Source organism: Eretmochelys imbricata, chromosome 5 (genome assembly GCF_965152235.1).
Source record: "Eretmochelys imbricata isolate rEreImb1 chromosome 5, rEreImb1.hap1, whole genome shotgun sequence".
Taxonomy (NCBI): Eukaryota; Metazoa; Chordata; order Testudines; family Cheloniidae; genus Eretmochelys; species Eretmochelys imbricata.
Genome location: NC_135576.1, coordinates 6,122,363 through 6,144,163, shown reverse-complemented (window position 1 = coordinate 6,144,163; position 21,801 = coordinate 6,122,363). Strand labels below are relative to the sequence as shown.

General features: G+C 43.5%; 1 protein-coding gene across 6 annotated transcripts in view; it reads right to left on the bottom strand.

The window, feature by feature from the left end:
* The window catches only part of KIAA1328 (KIAA1328 ortholog), a 296,694-nt gene that overhangs the window by 102,895 nt on the left and 171,998 nt on the right, over window positions 1–21,801 (bottom strand). For all 6 annotated transcript variants that reach the window (XR_013346104.1, XM_077816624.1, XM_077816625.1 and 3 more), the window contains 2 exons: window positions 7,893–8,575; window positions 2,127–2,228 (listed from right to left, as the gene is read on the bottom strand). Coding sequence is in view for 5 of the 6 variants with exons in the window: in XM_077816624.1 (XP_077672750.1) it covers window positions 2,127–2,228; window positions 7,893–8,575 (785 nt within the window). In the remaining variant the exon portion in view is untranslated. The remainder of the gene's footprint in view (window positions 1–2,126; window positions 2,229–7,892; window positions 8,576–21,801) is intronic.

The window sequence follows — 21,801 nt, the reverse complement described above, 5'->3', positions numbered from 1 at the left end:
GCTGTTTAGGGCATTCTTTTTAGCAGCCTCTTTCCTGTAACATAGATACAGCGGTGTTACAAAATATACAGTCTTGGCCAGGCTCTTATTAAATAGAAAACAAAAAGAGAGGGATAGGAAAAAAGAAATAAAGTGGGAAAGGAAAAGGACAAACTGGGAGGGAGTATACATGACAAAGTTTCACATCCCAAGTGGTGTTCAGCATGTAACTAAAGCCAGTGGATGTCATCAGCGTCCCTTTCTTTCTGGACTGATCTGGTCAGGACATTTCTCTCAATTAGGATGAAGGAGGACCAGGATCCTAAGACACAGTGGGGGTGGCAGCCATGATGGTGAAGTTCGCTCCTTCCTGTTCTTTCAGTCAGCCAGCATTGCAGGAGCCAGTTCTCCCCACAAAGTCTTCTTCTTAGAAGGACCTCAGAAGAGAGTGGGGGTGGAATAGCCCACCCCACGTTATTTTGTCAACCAATTATGGCTAATTTCCAACACACCAATTTTGGTTCATTGATTTCCAGTCTTACAGTATCCTTGTTTACACAGTCCTTGAATTATATCAGTGGGATTTTTTGTTTGGGCTAATTCAGCCTCTCTCTTTTTTCACCTTTTCCCATCAACATTTATGACAGTTTATTGCGACATTTTATGAACTTTCACTCACTTCTCACTGTGGAGCTCACAATTAGTGTAAATTTGTAGGTCCAATTATTCCTCTACCATCCCATCCCCAACCAAGACTGAAGAAAAGAAAATACAGAAGGAAATGAATACCATTCACCAGACAGCAAAACAAAAAACACCTAACCCAAGATTGGTAAGCTTGGGGGGAGCGGGGGCGGAGGAGAGATTAGAACCACAGAAGGCACACCTGCAATTTCTGGTCCAGCAGCAAGTGCTGCCTTCCTGGGTGCACACATTTACTTGGGTTCTGCTGCTTGCTGTTCATGATTTGCTGGGATGAGAAGAGCATTTATTGCGTCAGAGACTGCAGGGTTGGCTTGTGATGAGCCAACACACTGCTGAGCCTGAGTCTACCCTTATTATTCTACCACATCCAGTCAATGTGTGGAGGTAGGAGGAAAGGACTGACCCTAGGAAGACACTTCTGACACCTAGAGTTCTTGTCTAGCAGTTTGTTTTAGCACCCTAAAGAGTGAGAAAGGTTTTCTTTGGCACTGAGAGGCCTGTATACTTTTTTATTCTCTCCTTCCTGCTTTGCTGAGAAGAGGTCTTACACAAAGCCTTTGACCAACGCCTCAGCGCCAAAAGATATATAATGCCAAACTGACTAACCTCTGGCAAGAGACTGCACTGTCAGTCAGGTCAGAGACCAGAAAGGGGAACTGTATCCGGGAAGGGTTTTAGAAGCAAAAGAGATTTTCATGCTCCAAATGGGACCGAGGACAGGTGATTCAGAAGTGCCATTAAGATGGAGATCGACCACATGTGCACTTGTAGACTTCCTCCAGTCATGGGGAAATGCCACAGCTATCTACCACACACTCAGAGAACTCCCAACTGACCTCAGAAAACATGAAAGTTAGCATGACTTCATTGGGAATTTTGCATGAGTAAGGACTGCCAGATCAGACTATTATTAATTATATGAGGCCTCAGTTGAGATCAAGGTCCCATTGTGCTAGGCACTGTACAAACGCCTAGTAAGACAGTCCTTGGCCTGAACAGCTTACAATCTAAAAAGACAAGACAACAAAGGATAGCATTATTGCTATTATAAAGATGAGGAACTGAGGCACAGAGAGACTCAGGGTATATCTACACTGCATTAAAACACTCCTGGATGGCCTGTGTCAGCTAGCTTGGGCTGCAGGGCTATAAAACTGCAGTGTAGACATACAGGCTCTGGGACCCTTTGATGGAGGAGGGTTCCAGAGTCTGGGCACCAGCCTACTGCTCAATTTTATAGCCCTGCAGCATGAGCCAAGCTAGAGACCAATCTAGACTATTTCATGAGGTCTTTCCTGGTTAGCAGCATTTAACCCAACTCAAATAGAAATACAGACCAAAAATATGCACTTGGCAGCCAATAACATCTTTTTGAGAATGAAGAAAATACACCAACACTTAAAAGTACTTGCTAATGGTTAAAAGAAAATAAGAGAGATTACCTTAGCCCCATGCCAGTGCCATTCATCATAAGGGTTGGTCCTCCTGGCCCGCCTGGTGCTTCATCAGTGACCACGTCTGAGTCAAAAACTTGGCCCTTAAATCTGGAAATGTGGAGTTAGTTAGCTTTACATCCTGGGGAAGCTATTGTATCTGCAGCCACCTCCACCCCCAACACACACAAAAGGGTGAACTCTGATCAGAGCACTTTATACAGAGAAGCTTTCACAAAACCTCTCCATTTTCTCTCTTACACCTCTCAGTTTTGGGGAAACAGCTTCCACCTGCCGCCTTTGTTTCTGAGGGTTGTGGTTGACAAAAAATTGTTTAATTCTACTGATTTCAAAGCACTTGCTCTCTTGAGAAATATGAGAAAAACTATGAGAAATATTCATGCTTCGCCACACCAAGGGATGCCCTAGCACCTGGCAAGAGCTCAAGGGCGGCATGAAAGCTGCATAAAATATAGGAGATTGCAGCTGTTCTCCATCTTTAATATGGTGATGCAGTTCCAGGAAACCGTAGGTCTCAACAGATGATGTTCCCTCTTTATCGGAGTATCCCCTCCTCTGTTCAAATCAAGAGAGAAAATAGCATGCAGGAAAGTTTCCCTTTCTATTATAATAAAGATACAATTTCTGGCCCTCATGGATAGTAACTGAAAGGACCTTAAACCTGTCACTGAGCCAGGACTGAAGATGGTCAATTCTGCACCTCAAGCTAGTGTAATTTTGGGCTGCCCTGAAGTGTAATTAAACATACCTAGAGGAGTCTGTAGCAGGGCAGTCACCCCACTCCAGTTTGGAAGGTATTAAAAAAACAGCTGTCCTGGGGAGACAAGCACAAGCACAGCCAGTCAGGGCCCGACTAGGCCAGTATAAGAAGGGTTCCTGGGGAAAAGGAAGGACTTGGCTGCTTGGTAGAGTCAGGGATACCTTGGACCGAGCAGTACCAGGAAAAGGCAGGCTGAACTGGGGAGCTCTGGCCTAGTGACCTCCCAGGCCGAGGCTTTGCGGCAAAGGCCTGAGGAGGTACTAGGGCTGCAGGGAGGCAGCCAGGGCAAAAAAAGGCAGCAGGTCCAACCCCCTTGCCAGTGATGAGTGGCCATTACAGACTGAAGTTTGCCCCTAAGAGAAGGGGCTAGATGACTGGCAGTAGCCACTGACGCAGGGGAGTTGGGAGTCTCCTGGGAGGGAAGACACAGAGTGTGGGGACACTACTGTGGGGCAGCATCCCAAGGTAAGGGGCACCGGGGTCCAGGAGGGACATGGGGCCAGAGGTGGAGGAGACAACAGGGGCAGGTAACAGAGGGTGAGACACCGGCCCATAGAGGGCGTTCCGGAGCCAGATGAGCTAATTCCCAGATGGACCAGCAGGAGGCACCACACTGGTGAGTGCCCTGCCTTGCTACAGAGTCATTTCCCCCACCATTGAAATGCAGTCACCTCTGGTGTGAAAAGTGACAGCCATTATACAAGCAGAGCACATGGGATTGAAGAATACTGTGCCTATTTGAAACTGCAGGAGGGAATTTAGGGAGACAGAATGCAATTATGTTAGAATTTGGCCATGAAAAAGGGCTAACGCCTGCCCTTGCAAAAAGATATACAGGCATTTTAAGAGCCACTAACTAGTACAAGTGGTCAGGACCCTTTTTACTTCTCATTTAAACAATGACACCTCTAGCACCTCCGAATGGGCCTAATCCAGCACTGCACAATTCTACCCATTGAGAGAGAGGGACAGCCAAATAAATTAACGTTAGCTGGTTTTGTTTATCTGTCTTTTACTATCCTCGTGATAGTAAAAGATTAGTGAATAGATTAAGTTCCTTCCTTAGTGAGTCTTCCTGACAATTTAGCAAGGTGTATTTAAATGATTAAGTAAACAAATCTTTGTCATCTGCAGACCTTAGAAGTAATTCTGTGGTTAGCAAGTAGACCAAAGAGGAGAATCACAAAGCTAAAACTAAAACAGGAAAGGTGACATTTGAGAAGGATACCTGTAAATATTAGGTATGTGCAGATATTTGATGTAGATAGTTCAATTGCATTAAACTCTAAAGAGATTGCAAGAGAACCTCTTACGTTCAGATTGCTACGGTGTAGGTGCCTTATTTGAAGATGAGATGGCAAATGTACAAGCATCTGCACCTCTGGGAAGAGGTAATGGAAAATATTTTCAAGACTCAGGCTATTCATTTATGGACGCTCCTCTGTACTTTTTTTCTAGAAACTACAGCTTTGCCGAACTTGAAATCTTTTCAGAGAAACTGGTTTAAATAGGTGCAATTATAGTAACAAGAATGACACCATTACAGAGATATTCAAGAGTCCTTTTGTTGGGCAGCCAATGCCTCTCAGAAGACTCTGAAAATATTCATTTTAAAAGCAACTCTGCCTATGTGTCCTTTATATTCTACTTACTTTTTATTAGTAGGACATATGCATAGAAATAGGATATTTGAAGATCCAGTTTTCAGAATGGAGAGAGGTAAATAATGGTGTCTCCCAGGGGTCTGTACTGGGACCAGTCCTGTTCAACATATTCATAAATGATCTGGAAAAATGGGTAAACAGTGAGGTGGCAAAATTTGCCGATGATACAAAACTACTCAAGATAGTTAAGTCCAAAGCAGACTGCGAAGAGTTACAAAGGGATCTCACAAAACTGGGTGACTGGGCAATAAAATGGCAGATGAAACTCAATGTTGATAAATGAAAAGTAATGGAGACTAGAAAATATAATCCCAACTACACATATAAAATGATAGGATGTAAATTAGCTGTTACCACTCAAGAAAGATCTTGGAGTCATTGTGGATGGTTCTCTGAAAATATCCAGTCAATGTGCAGCGGCAGTCAACAAAGCAAACAGAATGTTGGGAATCATTAAGAAAGGGAGAGATAATAGGACAGAAAATATCATATTGCCTCTATATAAATCCATGGTAACGCCCACATCTTGAATACTACATGCAGATCTGGTTGCCCCATTTCAAAAAAGATATATTGGAATTGGAAAAGGTACAGAAAAGGGCAATACAAATGATTTGGGGTATGGAACAGCTTCCATATGAGGAGAGATTAATAAGACTGGGACTTTTCAGCTTGGAAAAGAAGTGACAAAGGGGAGATATGTTAGAGGACTATAAAATCATGACTAGTGTGGAGAAAGTAAATAAGGAAATGTTATTTACTCCTTCTAATAACACAAGAACCGGGGTGACCAAATGAAAAAAATAGGCAGCAGGTTTAAAACAAAACAAAAGGATATATTTCTTCACACAACGCAGTCAACCTATGGAACTCTTTGCAAGAGAATGTTGTGAAGGCCAAGACTATCACAGGATTCAAAAAAGAACTAGATAAGTTCATGTAGGATAGCTAATGGCTATTAGCCAGGATGGGCAGGAATGCAAAACCATGCTCTGAAGTGTTCCTATTCTCTGTTTGCCAGGAGCTGTGAATGAGTGACAAGGGATGGATCACTTGATTCCCTGTTCTGTTCATTCCCTCTGAAGAACCTGGCATTGGCCACTATTGGAAGACAGCATACCTGGCTAGATAGACCATTAGTCTGACCCTGTATGGCTTTTCTTATGTTCTTAAGAATACATCTGTTCCTACTTACTTCTCACCTGAAGTTATAATCCTTTGTGACCTCAGTCATTTCCAACTGTGATCAGATGTTTACCCCACACTTACCTGGAAAGGGTTAATGCAGATGGGAAAGGGGGCTAATTAACCCAACAGGCCACAGATGATGTTGAATCAGGTGGCCAAGTAAACCCAAGACTGAGTGAGGGAGCCCAGCTGAGGAGGAATGATCTGGGCTGGGACTATAAAGACACGAAATAGTGGGGGCTGCTGGGAGAGTCTGCAGTCATTCCCTGAGAGAGAGGAGGTGTGTTTGAGCTGGCAAACCCGGGGTAGCCAAAGAGGTATGACAGGGGTCAGGGAAAGGCACTAAGGTCTAGAAGCGAATAGGCCTTGATTGCTCTCTAGAGGGTCCCTAAGCCAGAACCCGGAGCAGAGGGTGGACCTGGGTTCCCTTGCCAACCGTTAAGAGAGTGGCACTACGAGGAAGACTGCCTAGGACTGCTTGAAAGGAAAGACTTTATGATCCTGGAAGGGGAAAACCGTTTGGTGATCTGGAGGCAGGGCTAAGTCACAAAGAGGCAGAGCTAAGTCTCATGGAGTGAGACAGAGGGCCACAGACCAAGACAGAGAGGTGGAGAGACGGTGCGCAAACTTGGGAAGGGGCATTGACCTCACAAGCTATTCCCCAGAGTGACCAGGAGGAGGTGCCATCCCAGTGGTGAGTGGAGCGCCCTGTCACATCAACGCACAGACAATTGTGACTGCCTCTGATCACATAGGCATGTGAAAACTAACTAAATGCAATTAATTTTTGGATTGCATATTACATACAAAAGCAGCAGAGAAAGTTACTTCGCAGAGTACAGTTTATACAGGCAAAAAACTCCTTCAGCTATAATATTCCCTTTTAAAACTTGAAAAGCAGTTGTGGGGTTGGAGGGAAAAGAGAGAGTACATGCGTGGGATGCAGGTCATGTAATTCAGAATCTTGTGGGATCCCCTTGTCAGTGACACTTTTAAAATAATATCTACATCAAAGCTCTCATCAAATCCTCTTGCTGTTTCCTTTACAAGACTGCTAAACTCCATCCATTCCTCCCTCTCCCTTCCACTAAAATGCTTGTATTCAACTGAGTTATATCTCCTCTTTCTAGGGCAACTACTTCTTCTGTGGTTTCAATACATCTCCTCTATCCTCTCCTCGCTGCCAGTTTATATAAAATGTTGTTGCTAAATCTGTCTTCCCCTCCTACCACTCTGTCAAACCCTTGCACAAATATCTTCCAGGGCAAGCTCTCACCTTCTACATCCAGTGAAAGCACCTCATTTTCAACTCAAGACGCTGCACAATTCTGACGTGTCTACATCCCTGTTCTTATTTCCTCCTCCCCACTAACCCTTCCACTGCTTAAGCACCTCCCATGCTTCAGCCCAACAACCTCTCTTGTATCTTCTTTCCACTTATTTTCCATGGGGCCCCTCACTCTCTAGGGCCTCTCTTCTTTACCTCCCTTAAAACAACCCCCCTGTTTAAATCTCTCTTTAAACCCACTTTTTTCAGGTAACCTTTCATCAAACACCACCCAGAATTCAAGACTGGACTCTCAGTTGGGGTTTTGTGTGTCTGTATTGTCCGAATCTGATTTACATCATAGTCCCTTAAGAGAAGATGTGGTTCTTTGCTCATGTCTGTACAGCTGAGTAAAGCATCAGCACTCAAGTCTATATACAAACAGCTCTCATTCCCCTCTACTCCTCTTCCTGCTTCCTTTGTTTTATCTAGCACATTAACTTTACTGCTCACTCTGTCTCTTTCTCCCACTCATGGTTTTGGCACCTTCTGTAATGCTGTTCCTACACCTTGCACTCCTTGTTCTAGCCCACTAACACACTCTCTCCTCTTTTAAGTCCCCCCTCAAAGATAATTTCTTCCACCAATTTTCCTATCTTATTCTAGACCAACAGTCCTCACACTCTTCTTTACCTTAACTGTTGTCCCATGTCTAGTCTCGTGGTTATAGTATTGTCTAGTTTAAATTCCAAGTTCTTCAGGGCACAGAGCATGTCTTATTCTGTGTTTCTCAATGCTCCATGTAAATGTTCGGTACCACAGAAATTCCTCATACACTAACAACTATCCTCTATCTGTAAACCTCACAAACTCACCTATTGTAATCCAGCCTGGATTTGTGTAACTGTTGCTGCTTCAGAAGTAGTTTTGCTTCCTGTTTAGCAAGCAAATGCTGGAGACGTTCCTTTTCAACTTCCAGCTCCATTTTCTGAAGCAGAAGCTGCTGTCTTCTTTCCTCAGACAGCCTTTTACTACGCTCTGTTTCTTTTGATCCAGAGTCCACACTGTCATTCATCCCAGAAACACGAGAAAGCCTAGAGTAATCACAGGTTTCATGAAGCGGCCCAGAATGTCTTTTGGGTGCATGGCTGACCTTTTGGCTATCCTGAATGTTCTCCAAGCTTCCTGGCTGCCTAGAAGCCCAATGACTCATTTGGTGAGGACAAGTGTTCGGAAATTCACTCATTCTCTGGCCCACATCAGGAGCCATTTGTGTGTGGTATGGGCCCCTTTCCTTTGCTGACAGCATCATATTGTTACATTTTCTGTGCAAGCCATTTTCTGCTGGACATTCATTGAGAACCTCCTGTTGGTTGTACTGGGCTGTGGTCCCATGAGCATGATTATTTCTACAGTGCAGAGGTACTGAAAACAGGGCTGAACTTCCAGACTGTGATGCTTTATTGTTCTTGTATAACGTTTGCGGTCTAGCTATACTTAGATAAGAACCATCCAGTTCCAAAGGTGCTAGCTGGCACGGACTCTTCTTGTTGGATACCTACGATAAGAGAAACAAGCTATCATCTTTCAAAATTTAACATAGAATGTTAAATGGTATTGTTCCTTAGCAAAATTTGCTTATCATCAGTTCACAGAGTAAAGTTGTCATACGAGTACTGGGAGATTCGATGCATTGTGCTGATGGACATCTAGCAAGACTCCTATAATGTTGATCAAAAGGCAGAGATAAGCCTGCTATCAAATCTACATTTCAATCAGTCTACACAAGTACAATAAATATGAAACTACTGTCTGCAGGATCCTCAGCATAAACAAGTAGCTTCAGAGTACCAAGTAGTTGTGAGTATCTAGGGTTACATAAAATCACTAGAAGAGTGGCAAAAAACATTAAATGTTAATGTATGAAAATGTTTAATTTTGAATGCCAAGCCAAAAAATCCATTCAGCCACTATAAATACTCTTTGATTGGCCATTACACAGCAGGAGATTTGATGTAAAACATTTCACCTTGCACTGAATGGGATATTACTTACCACCGGAAATTTGATGAGAGTTTTTGAAATGTCTTTACAGAAACACAGATAAAAACCAACCACTTTCCGTAAAATATAGTTCTACTTCAAAAGCTGTCATTTAAATAAAAAAACATGTTTAAATTCAGCTATAAATGTAAGTGATTTTTCAATTAAGTTGGGCAAGTGATTATACTCGGATAAAACTCTGCAGAAAGAAAGCGGTTGTAATTCACATTTGTCATCCCAATGAAAAGTGAACTCGTAGTGGGTGTGTTATACTCATGGCTGTTATGTAAGGGACATCAGAATCCTGCTTATATCCTGGAGTATCCTTGCACTGCGGTTTGTCTCGGCAGTTAAGCATTTGTGTTGCTATGCACATCAGAACAGCAGTGAATCACTCACTCATAGCTCTTTTCCTAGTTGTGTGCGTTAATTTCAGTAACATATTGCATTTAAACTCTGTTTCAGCCCTCAGGCTCTTTCTCAAAGATTTAACTGTGTTTAATTGCAGAAGCCAGGTTTGTTAAAGATAAACCACTTTAGCAGCAGCAAGCAAGCTGAAATTTGGTGGTCACTGATGGACAGAAAATTACAATTTGTATTCTGGTAGCACACACAATGGATTAGCTGCTGTCCATATGCACTGGAAGACAATCACTGCCCCAAAGATCTTAGATTTAAGAATGCAAGCAACATACAAAGTGTTGGAGAGGAATCTAATCCAACTATGTACAGTTTTTGTATGCATTATTTACATTCTTTATATAAACCAACATATCAACTCTATTTGACTGCCCCTCAGCTCCTTCCTTGTGAGTTTCTTGCAGGTCTCAGAGAAAATAAAATAATGTAGATTATCCCCTAAATATTGATATTTGATTATTTTCAGTTTTGTTTTTACAAAAATTTACTCTTCACCATATGATTGAAAGCCACTTATGCCACGTTTTGCCCCATGAAACCCAATGAGTTGGAGGCATCTGCATTAGTGTCAGCACTAAACGTGCAAGGAAAATCTGATGCTAGGACTGGGTGAAAAGTGCAGGACATTAAAATATTTCAGAAATCAGAGGGGCCAGGAGGGCAACCTACCAGAATTTCAACATGTTGCCAGAAGGCAATCAGAGTTGTTTGTTATTTGTTTAGTGCCATCGCTGTGCATGATGATTTTACAGACAAATAAAAACACACTCCCATGTCCCAAAGACTTTATAATCTAAATTAAATACCACACAAAGAGATTTCTAGCAACAAATAAAAGATGGGGTGCAAGATGTTAAGGGATATGAGAGAAAAGACCATAAAATAATCCTGTAGCTACCTGTTATACATCTACTCCCGGGTAAATTCCTCGCAATTGTGGCACAGCAGAAAAATGCCCCCCCTTTCCCCCCCCTCCTCGCAGATTCCCTTTGCTTCCTTGCAGAAATCGGGGAAGCAAAGAGAAGCTGCACCAATACTCACTCACCCCCTCCCTGGCAGCTGGACAGCTCAGACACATCTGTTTGGGCAGCTGGGGGGCGGGGAAAAGGGGGAGAAGGTAAATCACTGGTGGTAGGGGGTCTCGGGAGGCTCTGGCTGCCCAGGGATGTTAGTCCCAGCTTGGGGGGAGAGGGATTGAGACCCCCCTCCCCCTTCCATCTGAGGCTGGGTCAGAAACTTCCCCTGGCTACAGCAAGCTCTGCACCATGGGTGTGGGTGTGTGTGAGAGGCTTGGAGAGGGGGTGGGGATTGGTTCAGCAGGGGGGGCTGTTGGGTGTGGGGAGGTCTGGATGCACAGGGTTAGGCAGATGGGGAGCAGCTCCTTGTACAGTGAGCCCACCCACACACCTGGAATCCCCTGCACTGAGCTCCTCCACATCAGGAGTCCCCTGCACCCAGAAGCCCCCACTGAGCCCCCCAAACCTCCACCCTGCCAAGCCTCACCTTCTGCATCAGGAGCCCCCCACATCTGGACCCCCACCCCACTGAGCCCCGACCAGCTGCACCCTGACCCCCCACTCCACCAAGCTCCACTCCCCCAGCCCTCCCCACTGAGCCCTAACCACCTTCACCTGGACTCCTCTGCAGAGTCCCATTCCCCCTGCACCCAGAACCCCGCACCAAGCCCCTGTGCATCCAGATTCCCCGCTGGACCCAGGCCCCCCACCGAGCTGCCCGCACCCAGATTGCGCCACACAGAACCTTGGTACTCTTGAGGGAATTCTGCACCAAAAAATTAAAAATTTAATATTCTGCAAAGTTGTGCATATATTAATTATCAAAACAACACAAACAACAACAATATAATCACATCATTTTCAATTATTTTGGTAATTTATTTCAAAATACTTGTCAGCAAATCATTTAAAATGGTATGATTATAGTGTGTTATTTTGACAAATATGCAGAATTTTAAAATATTGTGCGCAGAATATTTAATTTTTTGGCACAGAATTCCCTAAGGAGTAACATCTCACTTCTCACCTTACCAAGTTTACGGCACTCTTGGGGAAAAAGGACTGCAAGTTGGGTTGGTTCCCAAACTCCTCAGGACCAAAGCTCGGAGTGCGTGCATTTGCACTCCATTGATCCCCCTGGCCATAGCTCTGAGGTTTTGACGGGCTCTAAGAACCACCATATCCAACCCTCCTTAAGTCTTTAAGCCAAGTGGAAAAGGAAAAAAATAGGGGATCCCTAAAAATAAAATCCCCAAGAGTTCCCTATTTTACCAGTTTGTTTTATTGACTAAAGGGACCAAAGTTTGTTAAGAAACCTCAGCACATGAACAGGGATGGTATAGAATAATTGCCAGGAGCAGATTTAAGGATAAAGGCCCACACTGCAAATTAACTTCATGACTGAGACTCGATTAAAAGTCCCTTGAGGCCCTAAAAGGGAGGTCCCAGTTAGCATTTGTTGACCTTGGTCACCATTAAATCTGCCCTGATGGTCTCAGAAATGGCACTGACATTTAAATACTTCATAACAAGCCTGAGAAACTTTAACATTATTTCACAGTTACAGTATGGTTGTGGGGCAGGGGGGGTGGGGGGGGGCGCGTCTCATTAATATCACGGAATGCAAGTGGTGTTTTTTTAATTTCTCTAGAGGATGGAGATTGTAGTATTAGGTGGAAGTCTCGGTTCCAGTTTCACATGACTTTAAAGGCCACTCAAAGTCAACCCTGTAAGATAAATTAACTGGTTTGGGGTGGGATGGGGAGGGGGAATCAAGCAACAACTTGGCAAGTTATGTTATTTTCTGTTAATATTTAAATTGAAAACTATAGCAGAATGGCGCCAACTGTTTAAAAACTAGAGTGACATCCACATATGAGTTGGATTATGAGGCCAGGGCATACGATGAACAATCTGTGATGGGCAGGACAAGGCGACAAAGGGAAAGAGGAAGAGGATTCTAAGACACATTCACTACTGCATTGTGAACATAAGGAATTGGGTCTTTTATTAGATGAGTTTAAAACAGATATTGCCTGTGGCACACATGGGAGCCACGATGGGCTGTGATGGAACAGATGTGCTTCCCCCATTTCGGGAGCTCTCCCATTCTTTCTGTATGTTATTTAAAGACATACCTTCCCTTAGCTAAAACGTAAACAAACAAAACGTAAACTGCTGCTTGTGATATATGGCGTTAATATGATTTGATCCAATGTGAAACTGCCACACAGAAATAAATCTACACTAAAATCAGTTCACATAATGTTGTAAAAGCTAGATAGGAAAACGTGCGGAAGCACTATGAATCTCTTTTTGCAATCCTTGTAATTTCTGCTGAGGGAGTCAGGATAAAGTATAAACAAATACTGAGCCCTACAACATCTCTCTCTCTCACTCACACACACACACACACACACACACACACACACACACAAATGAGTTGCAGCTCACTCAGACAGTCTGCAATTTCTACAAAATTCTCTTAAAAACAAGCTGTGGATGTGCTCTGCAGTACTGATACGGTGGACATATTGTTATTTACATAATGCTGCAAGTGTGGCAATTATTGTAGGGGAGCATGTGAAATAAGGAATGTGACAAAGTTCCTCCTCTACCTTAGTGGGTCTTGCGCTTATTGGCGGATTTGCTCGCCTTGGAGCTTCACGGCAGCCCTCAGCTTGGCCGTTTTTATGAATCCACAGTCCAGGTCAACTCCTCCTGTGTCTGACCAGGAGTTGGGAGGTTTGGGAGGCACGCGGGCCCGCCCTCTACTCCGGGTTCCAGCCCAGGGCCCTGTGGAATTTAGCTGTCCAGAGTGCCTCCTGGAACAGCTGCGCGACAGCTACAACTCCCTGTGATACTTCCCCATGGCCTCCTCCCAACACCTTCTTTATCCTCACCATAGGACCTTCCTCCTGGTGTCTGATAATGCTTCCACTCCTCAGTCCTCCAACAGTCCGCGTTCTCACTCTCAGCTCCTAGTGCCTCTTGCTCCCAGCACCTCTTGCTCCCAACTCCTTACACGCGCACCACAAACTGAAGTGAGCTCCTTTTTAAACCCAAGTGCCCTGATTAGCTTGCCTCAATTGATTCTAACAGCTTCTTGATTGGCTGCTGGTGTTCTAATCAGCCTGTCTGTCTTAATTGTCTCCAGAAGGTTCCTGATTGTTCTGGAACCTTCCCTGTTACCTTACCCAGGGAAAAGGGACCTACTTAACCTGGGGCTAATATATCTGCCTTCTATTACTCTCCTGTAGCCATCTGGCCCGACCCCGTCACAGAACATAAAATCAGATCTTGCAGTCCCTATGTAGGTCAAATCCGCATTGACTTCAAAGGGAGTTTTTTCCTATGTAAAAACAGTGTATTTTCCCCAAAGTCACTATTCTAGCAGTCTTATGATTGAAGAACAAACTAGTACCTTCTATATATTTATACAGGTGAAATCCTAGACCCATTGACTTCAATTTCACCCACAGTGCCTGTCTTTAATGAAATTAATCAATATGATACATTAGAAGACAAAGAAAAGAAACACACGTTGTGATATGGTGATTACACGCTGTATCCTAAGCATGACTCCATAGGTGGGTTTTTAGAAGTTTTCTGAAATAGACAGAGGAGACTATTAATTGGGTAGAGTATGCAGAAAAGTGAAATGGAAAGGTTACCCACCCTGTGTAGTAACTGTAGTTCTTCAAGATGTGTCCCCCTATGGGTGCTCCACTTTAGGTGTGCATACACCCCATGTACCTTCAATCAGAAATTTCCATTGGCTGTCCATTCAGCCTGCGAACTGTGCCCTACAAATCCTTGTGCCTTGCACTGAGGCTATGCAGAACTGTGTGGGTCAACTGCCCTCAGTTTCTTCTCTATCACTAAGTCCAACTAAAGAAACTCTAAGTCCAACACTAAGTCCAACTAAAGAGAGTGGGTAGTTGAGTACTCATAGTGACCCACATCTCCAAGAACTACTGTACAAGGTGAGTAACCTTTCCTTCTTCAAGAAGTGTCCCTATGGGCATTCGATGTCAGGTGACTTTTGAACAGTATCCCCAGGAGGAGGTAGCTTTGGTATAGAGTCTAGTACAGAAGTCAGAGCTGCTCACTGACATCTCAGATTTAGGGGCACGGACCAAGGAATAGTGTTTGGAGAAAGTATGTATTGGAGACCACACAGCCGTCCTGCAGATTTCAGGTACTACAGTGTCCTTAAGTAAGGCCATAGAAGTTGACTGTGACCTCAGAGATAGCCAGAATCCTAGCAGGAGGCTGGGTGTTGGCAATCTCACAGCAAGCGATAACACACCTCAAAATCCACCTTGATAGTCTCTGGGTAGAAATAGTGGACCCATTATATCTGTCTGCAATGAAGACAAATAATCTAGGAGATTTCCAGAACAATTTGGCCCTGTCATCTTAAGTATGGAAGAAAACTTCCCATCCCGAGTTGCGTGGTTTTGGGGGAAATAAACCAGGTAACTGTATGGTCTGGTTCAGATGAAACTCGAATGATACCTGTGACATTCCCTAGGGTACAATCTGGACTATTGAACAGCTGTCTTCCCTTAATTCTCTAGCCTGAGGTGCCTTTCACATTGCTATGCTATCAGAACATCCACTCCGGGCCTGCTCACACAACCTTCAGCCATCTTTTGGAGATATGAAGGGCCTGTATTACATATTTTTCCCCAGCACCTCTGATTCTAAAAGCAATGAACAAGATCAGGAAGGACAAGGTTATCCAGATAGTGCCTATGTGGCCAAGATAGGTGTGGTATCCTTACCTGTTTCAATTGTCAACTTGTTCCAAGCTTCCCTCATCTTTACTCTCAAGTGCTTCATCCCAACATAAAGAACCTTCTCCTCAAGGTACGAGTCCTCGATGGTTTGTGGGCACAGAGTCTACCTATTCAGTAGAGATGCCCCACACTGAACAGGACTCTGCAGTGTTACGAGTGGATAAGAACATTACTTCAAGCACTTTATAACTGAAAGCTCTGATATTCCACTGCACTCCATTGTGACAGGGCATTGTCCTGCTCCCAACTCTTGCAAGTTGGTGTCTCTGTTGCAGGATTTGCCAACCCCCCCTCACAGAATCCAAGATCACCTCATTAATTGAAAAGGTGACTCCGATATTGCCAATTAAAGGGTATCCAATAACTTGTGTTGCAATTCCCTGACCTCTTTGAGTGGTATCTTAAGGGAGTCTGCCATGCGCTTGATGTGGTCTTGGAATTGCTTAAAGTCATCAGCCATAGAGAGTGGAAGAGGCATTACTGATTCATCAGGGACGATGAGAAGGCAGTGGTTTGAGAAGTAGTCTCCTCATCTGCTCTAGCTTCCTGTTCCTGAAATGTCTCCCTCTGCTGGGGAATGGTCTGAGGTGGTAGAGATAGTCTCCCCCTCTCATCCTTGTTGGCTAGGTTCAGAGCCCTTGACCATTGCTGTTGGTAAGCAGCCAGGGAATCCCAATATGACCATTGTGGGGAGAGGGGGGAGGGTCCATACAGAGGAGGGGTGGCACCCAGTGTTGCTCTCACCACTTGTGATGTCTTGTCCTAGATTCCTCTCTATCTCTGTGGCGCACGCAGAAAGGATTCCTATAAGGGTGGTTTGGAGAGGCTGAATGGAGGTCCCCTTCACCCTCCCCCGCAAAGAGCAGTGGAGAAGCCCCAGCTGATAATGGTGGTGAACTGGGTGGTACCAGTGATAAATGAGAGTCCAGAGACTGAACTACTCTCAGTACTGAGGGACCCTTGATGCCATGATCAATTGACACTGCGATTCCTCCGCTACAGTTAAGTCCTTTGAGTACTGGGTATGTTGGTACCAATGTGATAACTTGTCTGGAAGTAGATGGTACTGAGGGTTAGAATGCTCCAAGGAGGATGTCAGATGTAGATGTTTCGATTTACGTGGTACCAGTGGTAGAGGTGCATCTGATGGAACCTTCTGTAGGAATGTGCCTCCTTGCCGTCCCTGTCATGCTTGGTCCATCCCAAGGCTTGCTCAGAGCTGTTTTTGCTCTTGGAGGAGCTTCTGGCCCTGGTGGTACTGGAGGAACGTGCAGCCTCCACAGTACTGGATCTAGAAATCAACTATTTTGAGACCATTGACTTTGCAGGAGACCGAGGTCTCTTTGGAGCAGACTCCTTACAAGGTGAGTCAGAGACCCTCTTTCTAGGTCTTTTAGAGGACTATGAAGCCTTCTCCTTCTTGGGAGAGTGTTCGGCCAGGACCGAAGGGGCAATACATTTGCCCAGCAATGGGTGTACTCTGATGCACGGTGAACGGAGCGCTTCATCATCAGATGCCTCAACTTGATCTCCAAGTTCTCTCTGTACCTAGATTTCAGGGCTAAACAGAAGTTACACTCCTGGGGAATGTGCAACTCTCCTAGGCAATGGATGACCTTGAAGTGGCCAACAATAACCGTGATAGACTCGTGGCAAGTGAGGCAACGTTTGAAGCCTGGAGAGCCAGGAATGCTCTCCCGAGGAAGGCAAGTCTCCCTAATGAGAGAAGGGAGGGGAGGCATTCCTATGACTAAAAACTAAACTAACAACTTATTAAGATAAACTAACACTAAGAAAAAGATTCTAATAGGACAAGGCACGCTGGAAGCGGACAGGCTACAGGTCCGTCTCAGGGCAAGGCAGTGGAGAAGGGACTGGGGCCGATTCGTCTGCACAGCCTTAGACAGCCTTGGTGCGGGGCATGAGGATGTGTAGGGCACATGTTCGGGCCGAATGGACACTACTAACAAAAATCTCTAATCGGAAGCATATGCACACCTAAAGTGGAGCACCCGTAGGGATACTACTTGAAGATTAAGAGAACCTTACAGACAGCCAAAACGAGTGCTGCTACACAGGATGGTATCTTGAAGAGTGCCACTGGCACACATTACTAACATAACTGACGTACACTTTATGATACAGATTCTGAAACTGGAATGAAATTAACAAGTACGTTGTTGAAATGAGAGCCAGAAGAGACTCTTGCTCATACTCTACTCTTTCAGCGGCGCCACCTCTGCAGTGCTAGCAGGGATGGAAAGTAATAAACACTTATTTTTGTCACTAAAATAGAAATTATTCTAAACATGCCCCAGAAAACAGGTGTGGGTAAGAAACTGGTGCCATTTTAACACAGTCTCTTTTTTAACTACAGACACAGTTTAGCTACTGTATAAAGTCTTGTAAAGGAACTACTCTCTGAAATCGTTATTAAGAAAGAATTTCCCTAGAAGAATGTACAAAATGATAGTTTTGAAATAAATGAGTAAGATCTACTGAAGTCCAGCTTTACCTTTTCTTTTCTTTTCATTGCACAATCTTTTATTAAAATCTCTATTACAAAAAGTCTAAGATGAATCATTATAAAGTGCTTTGATCGTATGATGATTGTCTGCATTAATACCTATGATAGATATGGGAGATAACTTAAAAGGTTAGTTGCCTATTTTCCTAGCTGGAGATAAAGTGCTGTGTTCCTCATGAATGATGTATGATTACAATTGCTATATTCAAGTGCATAATACAAATGGTCCATATTCAAAGAAATGATGTGTGGATGCCAGGAAGGCTGCATTTTTCATGTGTAATCCTATTGAACTCAGTGGGATTCCACAGGTGGGATTGAGACACAAACTGGCCACAAAGGTAGAGCTATGGACAGGCAATGATATATGACTGCAAAAGAACACCTATGATGGTTTGTGGAACCCATCTATGAATGAATTCTTATTTCATTTCTTGAACTCTGTATGTATATGTCTTATGGCTATCATACTGCTTGTGTTAAAGGGGCACCAGTACCTGGGTGTCTGCCTCTGAAGGAGATGGTCATTAAAGACCATCAACAACAGAATGGGACTTGCCTTCGAAGAACAATGTTAGGTAAAACCAGTTTTCCAAGTATGGACTCCAGGTGGATGGTAACTGAACAAAAGAGCACCTGATGGAAGATCTTGATTAATTGAGGGGTAGGAGGGATGGGGACTTGAGGGTGATCAGGAGGATCCATAGTAGTGGGAACTGGAAATTATAAAAGGCTGAGGGCTGATCAGAGAGCAGCTTTCTCTCAACAACAAGAACAGGAAGAGAAAACTTAACTGGAGGAATGTGGTCCAGCAGAGGGGACCCGGGGACCCCAGACGACACCAACCAAGACCGAAAAAACCCCACTCACGAGTGGTGAGAACTCTGACAGAGGAAGAGAGAACTGAGTATAGCTGTTTCATGGATCTATACATCTCTTGTGCTGTCTAAAGTAAAGAGTGATTGGTATAGAAATTCTTCTGCAAAAAGTCTGTCTTATTGGCTTCAACTATCCCATGTTCCTGAAGGGTTAAACTATAAATTAGAGTACGCATGCGGATGGAGCTCTTGGGAGGGTGTGTCTAAGTTATTGAGGAGTCTTGGGAGGTTCCGCACTGGTCTTGGGGCCTAGGTCAGCTGGATTGTGGGGTCTCACTTCTGAGAAGGGGTACCAGACAGACTATGTGCAGGGAGCGAGCCTAGTGGTCAAAGAAAAAACCCATGACTGGAACCTACGCAGATCTAGACAGAAAGGAGTTTAAAAGCACATGGATCCAGTGTTTGTATCCAAACAGCAGCCTGGTGAGTGTCCAGCAAGGGGGAGCTTGACTAGGTCTGTAACTATACACCTTCTATTTAAGCTATTACAAAAGTATGCTACAATTAACTTTTTTAGTTCTCTTTGCTCGCAGTGTTTGTACTGGAAAGTTGGATGCACAAGAAACCTGGACTCTCAATGGCATTTGAGCCTTTGCTGGCAGGCTCCTTTAGCATGCATCATTATTCACAACAAACATACTGCCCTCTCTCTAGATTTGCAAGTACTGTATGCAACTAGTCTTCTCAAAAATCACATTACCGTTCTAGATGAGCCGACTGTCCTTAAGTTTGCTAATAAAGCAGTCATCAATAATACAGTGCACTAAGAAAAAATAATACAAAACCAGGATTGAGAGCTAAAGATCCCTTTAAATTCAGTCTCTGAAGATATTGTGAGTAGAGTGCCTATTAAGCCACAATGCTAGCAATACAGGGCAATTTGATGTCTGACCATTAAAATTAAGCAAACATGTTTGCTTTGCAAAACAGAACCATACAGAACCTGCTTGCATAATGGAAAATGTGCCACCACACTAATCTTGACAGCACCAGGTCTAACTATTAACATTCAATGTGCTGCCAACATTATAAAAACCGAAAATCACATTCTTCTGACTTCAATTTTTTACTCCTGCCCTTTATTTTATTGAGGAATCAGTAGTTCAAGACCTAGATAAATATTTCAAAAACTATACTATTTGTGAGCAGAGCAGGTCACTACCATTTCCCAGTGCATTTGGAGTTCATGTGAAATAAGGGCAGAAGAATGATGAGCTGCATTTTTAACATAGGCATACACAGAACAGTTGTCTAGCTATAGAGAATGCGTAATGCAACATCTGCAGTGTACGCTTTGCCAAAGCCCCATCCCAAATAAATGGAGTGCATTTTCCCTAGTGCAATTAACTCTCATACTCTGGCAGGTTTTGCTAGAAGATCATCAAGGTAGATTACCTTCCAGCATATGAACTAAATACTTACAGGTGTTATATCATCAGTTATTACTTACAAACTTCTGCATTTAACAAGACATCCAGGCAAATGAATGATCTAATTTATGAATTATTTATAAGAATTTCACAGCATGCTCCTGGCGTCATCCATGGCCTTTTCCAGGTCATATGACACCAATTAGAGCTGAATTTTAAATTATTCAATAACCTGAACTCTCTTGTCATTTAACATATAGATATCAATGCAGTAAACAAGTTAAGTCTAATGGGCCCTGGAGGTTTGTGTTCCTCCGCCCATCAGCAGCAGGGGCTTTGTGCTACTGCCGGAATAGAAAATAATAGAATGCCGCAGTCAAAAACATTTGCAAGGTTTTAATAAGTTATTTTGGCTCCCTTAGGGATTTTAGCATAATTTACCAGCACTGAATCTAAAACACATTAAAGTCCTTAGCAATGTTCTTTTAAACAAAATTAGGACAGACCAAAAAAACTGGATCTGTGACACTGACAATACAGAATAGGTCCCTAATTTGAAATGTAGAAGAACAGATAGTAGGTTGGATATGCTATTCACCACCTAGTATCTTTTCCCTCTCTTACCTGGTATTCTAATCTAGCCCCAGAAGCAATCTATCTTTAAAGGTAAGACTCCAGGGAGAAAGGGAAGAGTTCATATGATAACCATTAGGAAAGAGGTATACTTCACACTCCTCAGTCACTGACTATGATAGGAAGACGAACTATTGCCCCATGCATGGGCTTCCTTTTGCACCTGTTCAAAGACTGCATTTTAATTGCACTTCAAGGATTTAGATGCTTCCTGAGGTTCAATGAGATAGCAGGAAGGACAGGTGGAGTGGGAAAGTCCTGTTTAAAATGAATTAGAATCTGGATGGTTGTAGTTATTCAAATGAATGCCAGAATATGAGTAATGATGGCTGTAACAAGAGGATGTACCAAATAAGTGAAAACCCATCTATGCATAAAGGAGTAACCAGAGTAACTCTCTGGTTACTCCAAGGGAGATAGACCAACATATCTCACCTCTGTTCCATGGTACTCCTAGCTCCAACCCCAGCTCTAATTTCCCTTTTGGCCCCTTCATGAGTTATTCAATGGCACATGAGGCTGTGGGGTAGGGTGGATTGGTATCTACCAGTATAGGAAAAGAAGAGCTGGAAAATGTCATAGAATATGTCCAAATAGTGAATCAAACTAGTTGTAAGGCATTTTGCTTTGGCTACCTTCCTAGACCTGATTGTGTCAATGTTCAAATCCTAGGCAGCATCTGATGATTGCACATTAAACCCAGTAGCATGGAGTATGGGCAGCAAAATTAACTTTTCAGTAGATGGTAATGGTGTTAAGTATGTGCAGATCTACTCCTGCAAGCTCACTTTTTTCATATTATCTTAAAAAAACAAAATACCCACATTTGCACTTGGTATTGCAGATCTAACATATTATGGGCTCCGGACCTTCTTACCTACTACTGGGCTCTTCAGAATTCAATCATAATTTGGTCCAAAGCTGTGCTCTCTGACCAAAACACAAAACAAAAGGGAAGATGCACCATGACCTCTCTAAATAGCCATTTTTACTGTGATTAAATAGAAACCAAACACCTACGGGATATGAGCAGACAGAAGTTGGTGTGTGAAGGTTACTATTGCACGTGACATTAAAACATCAGCATTTGCC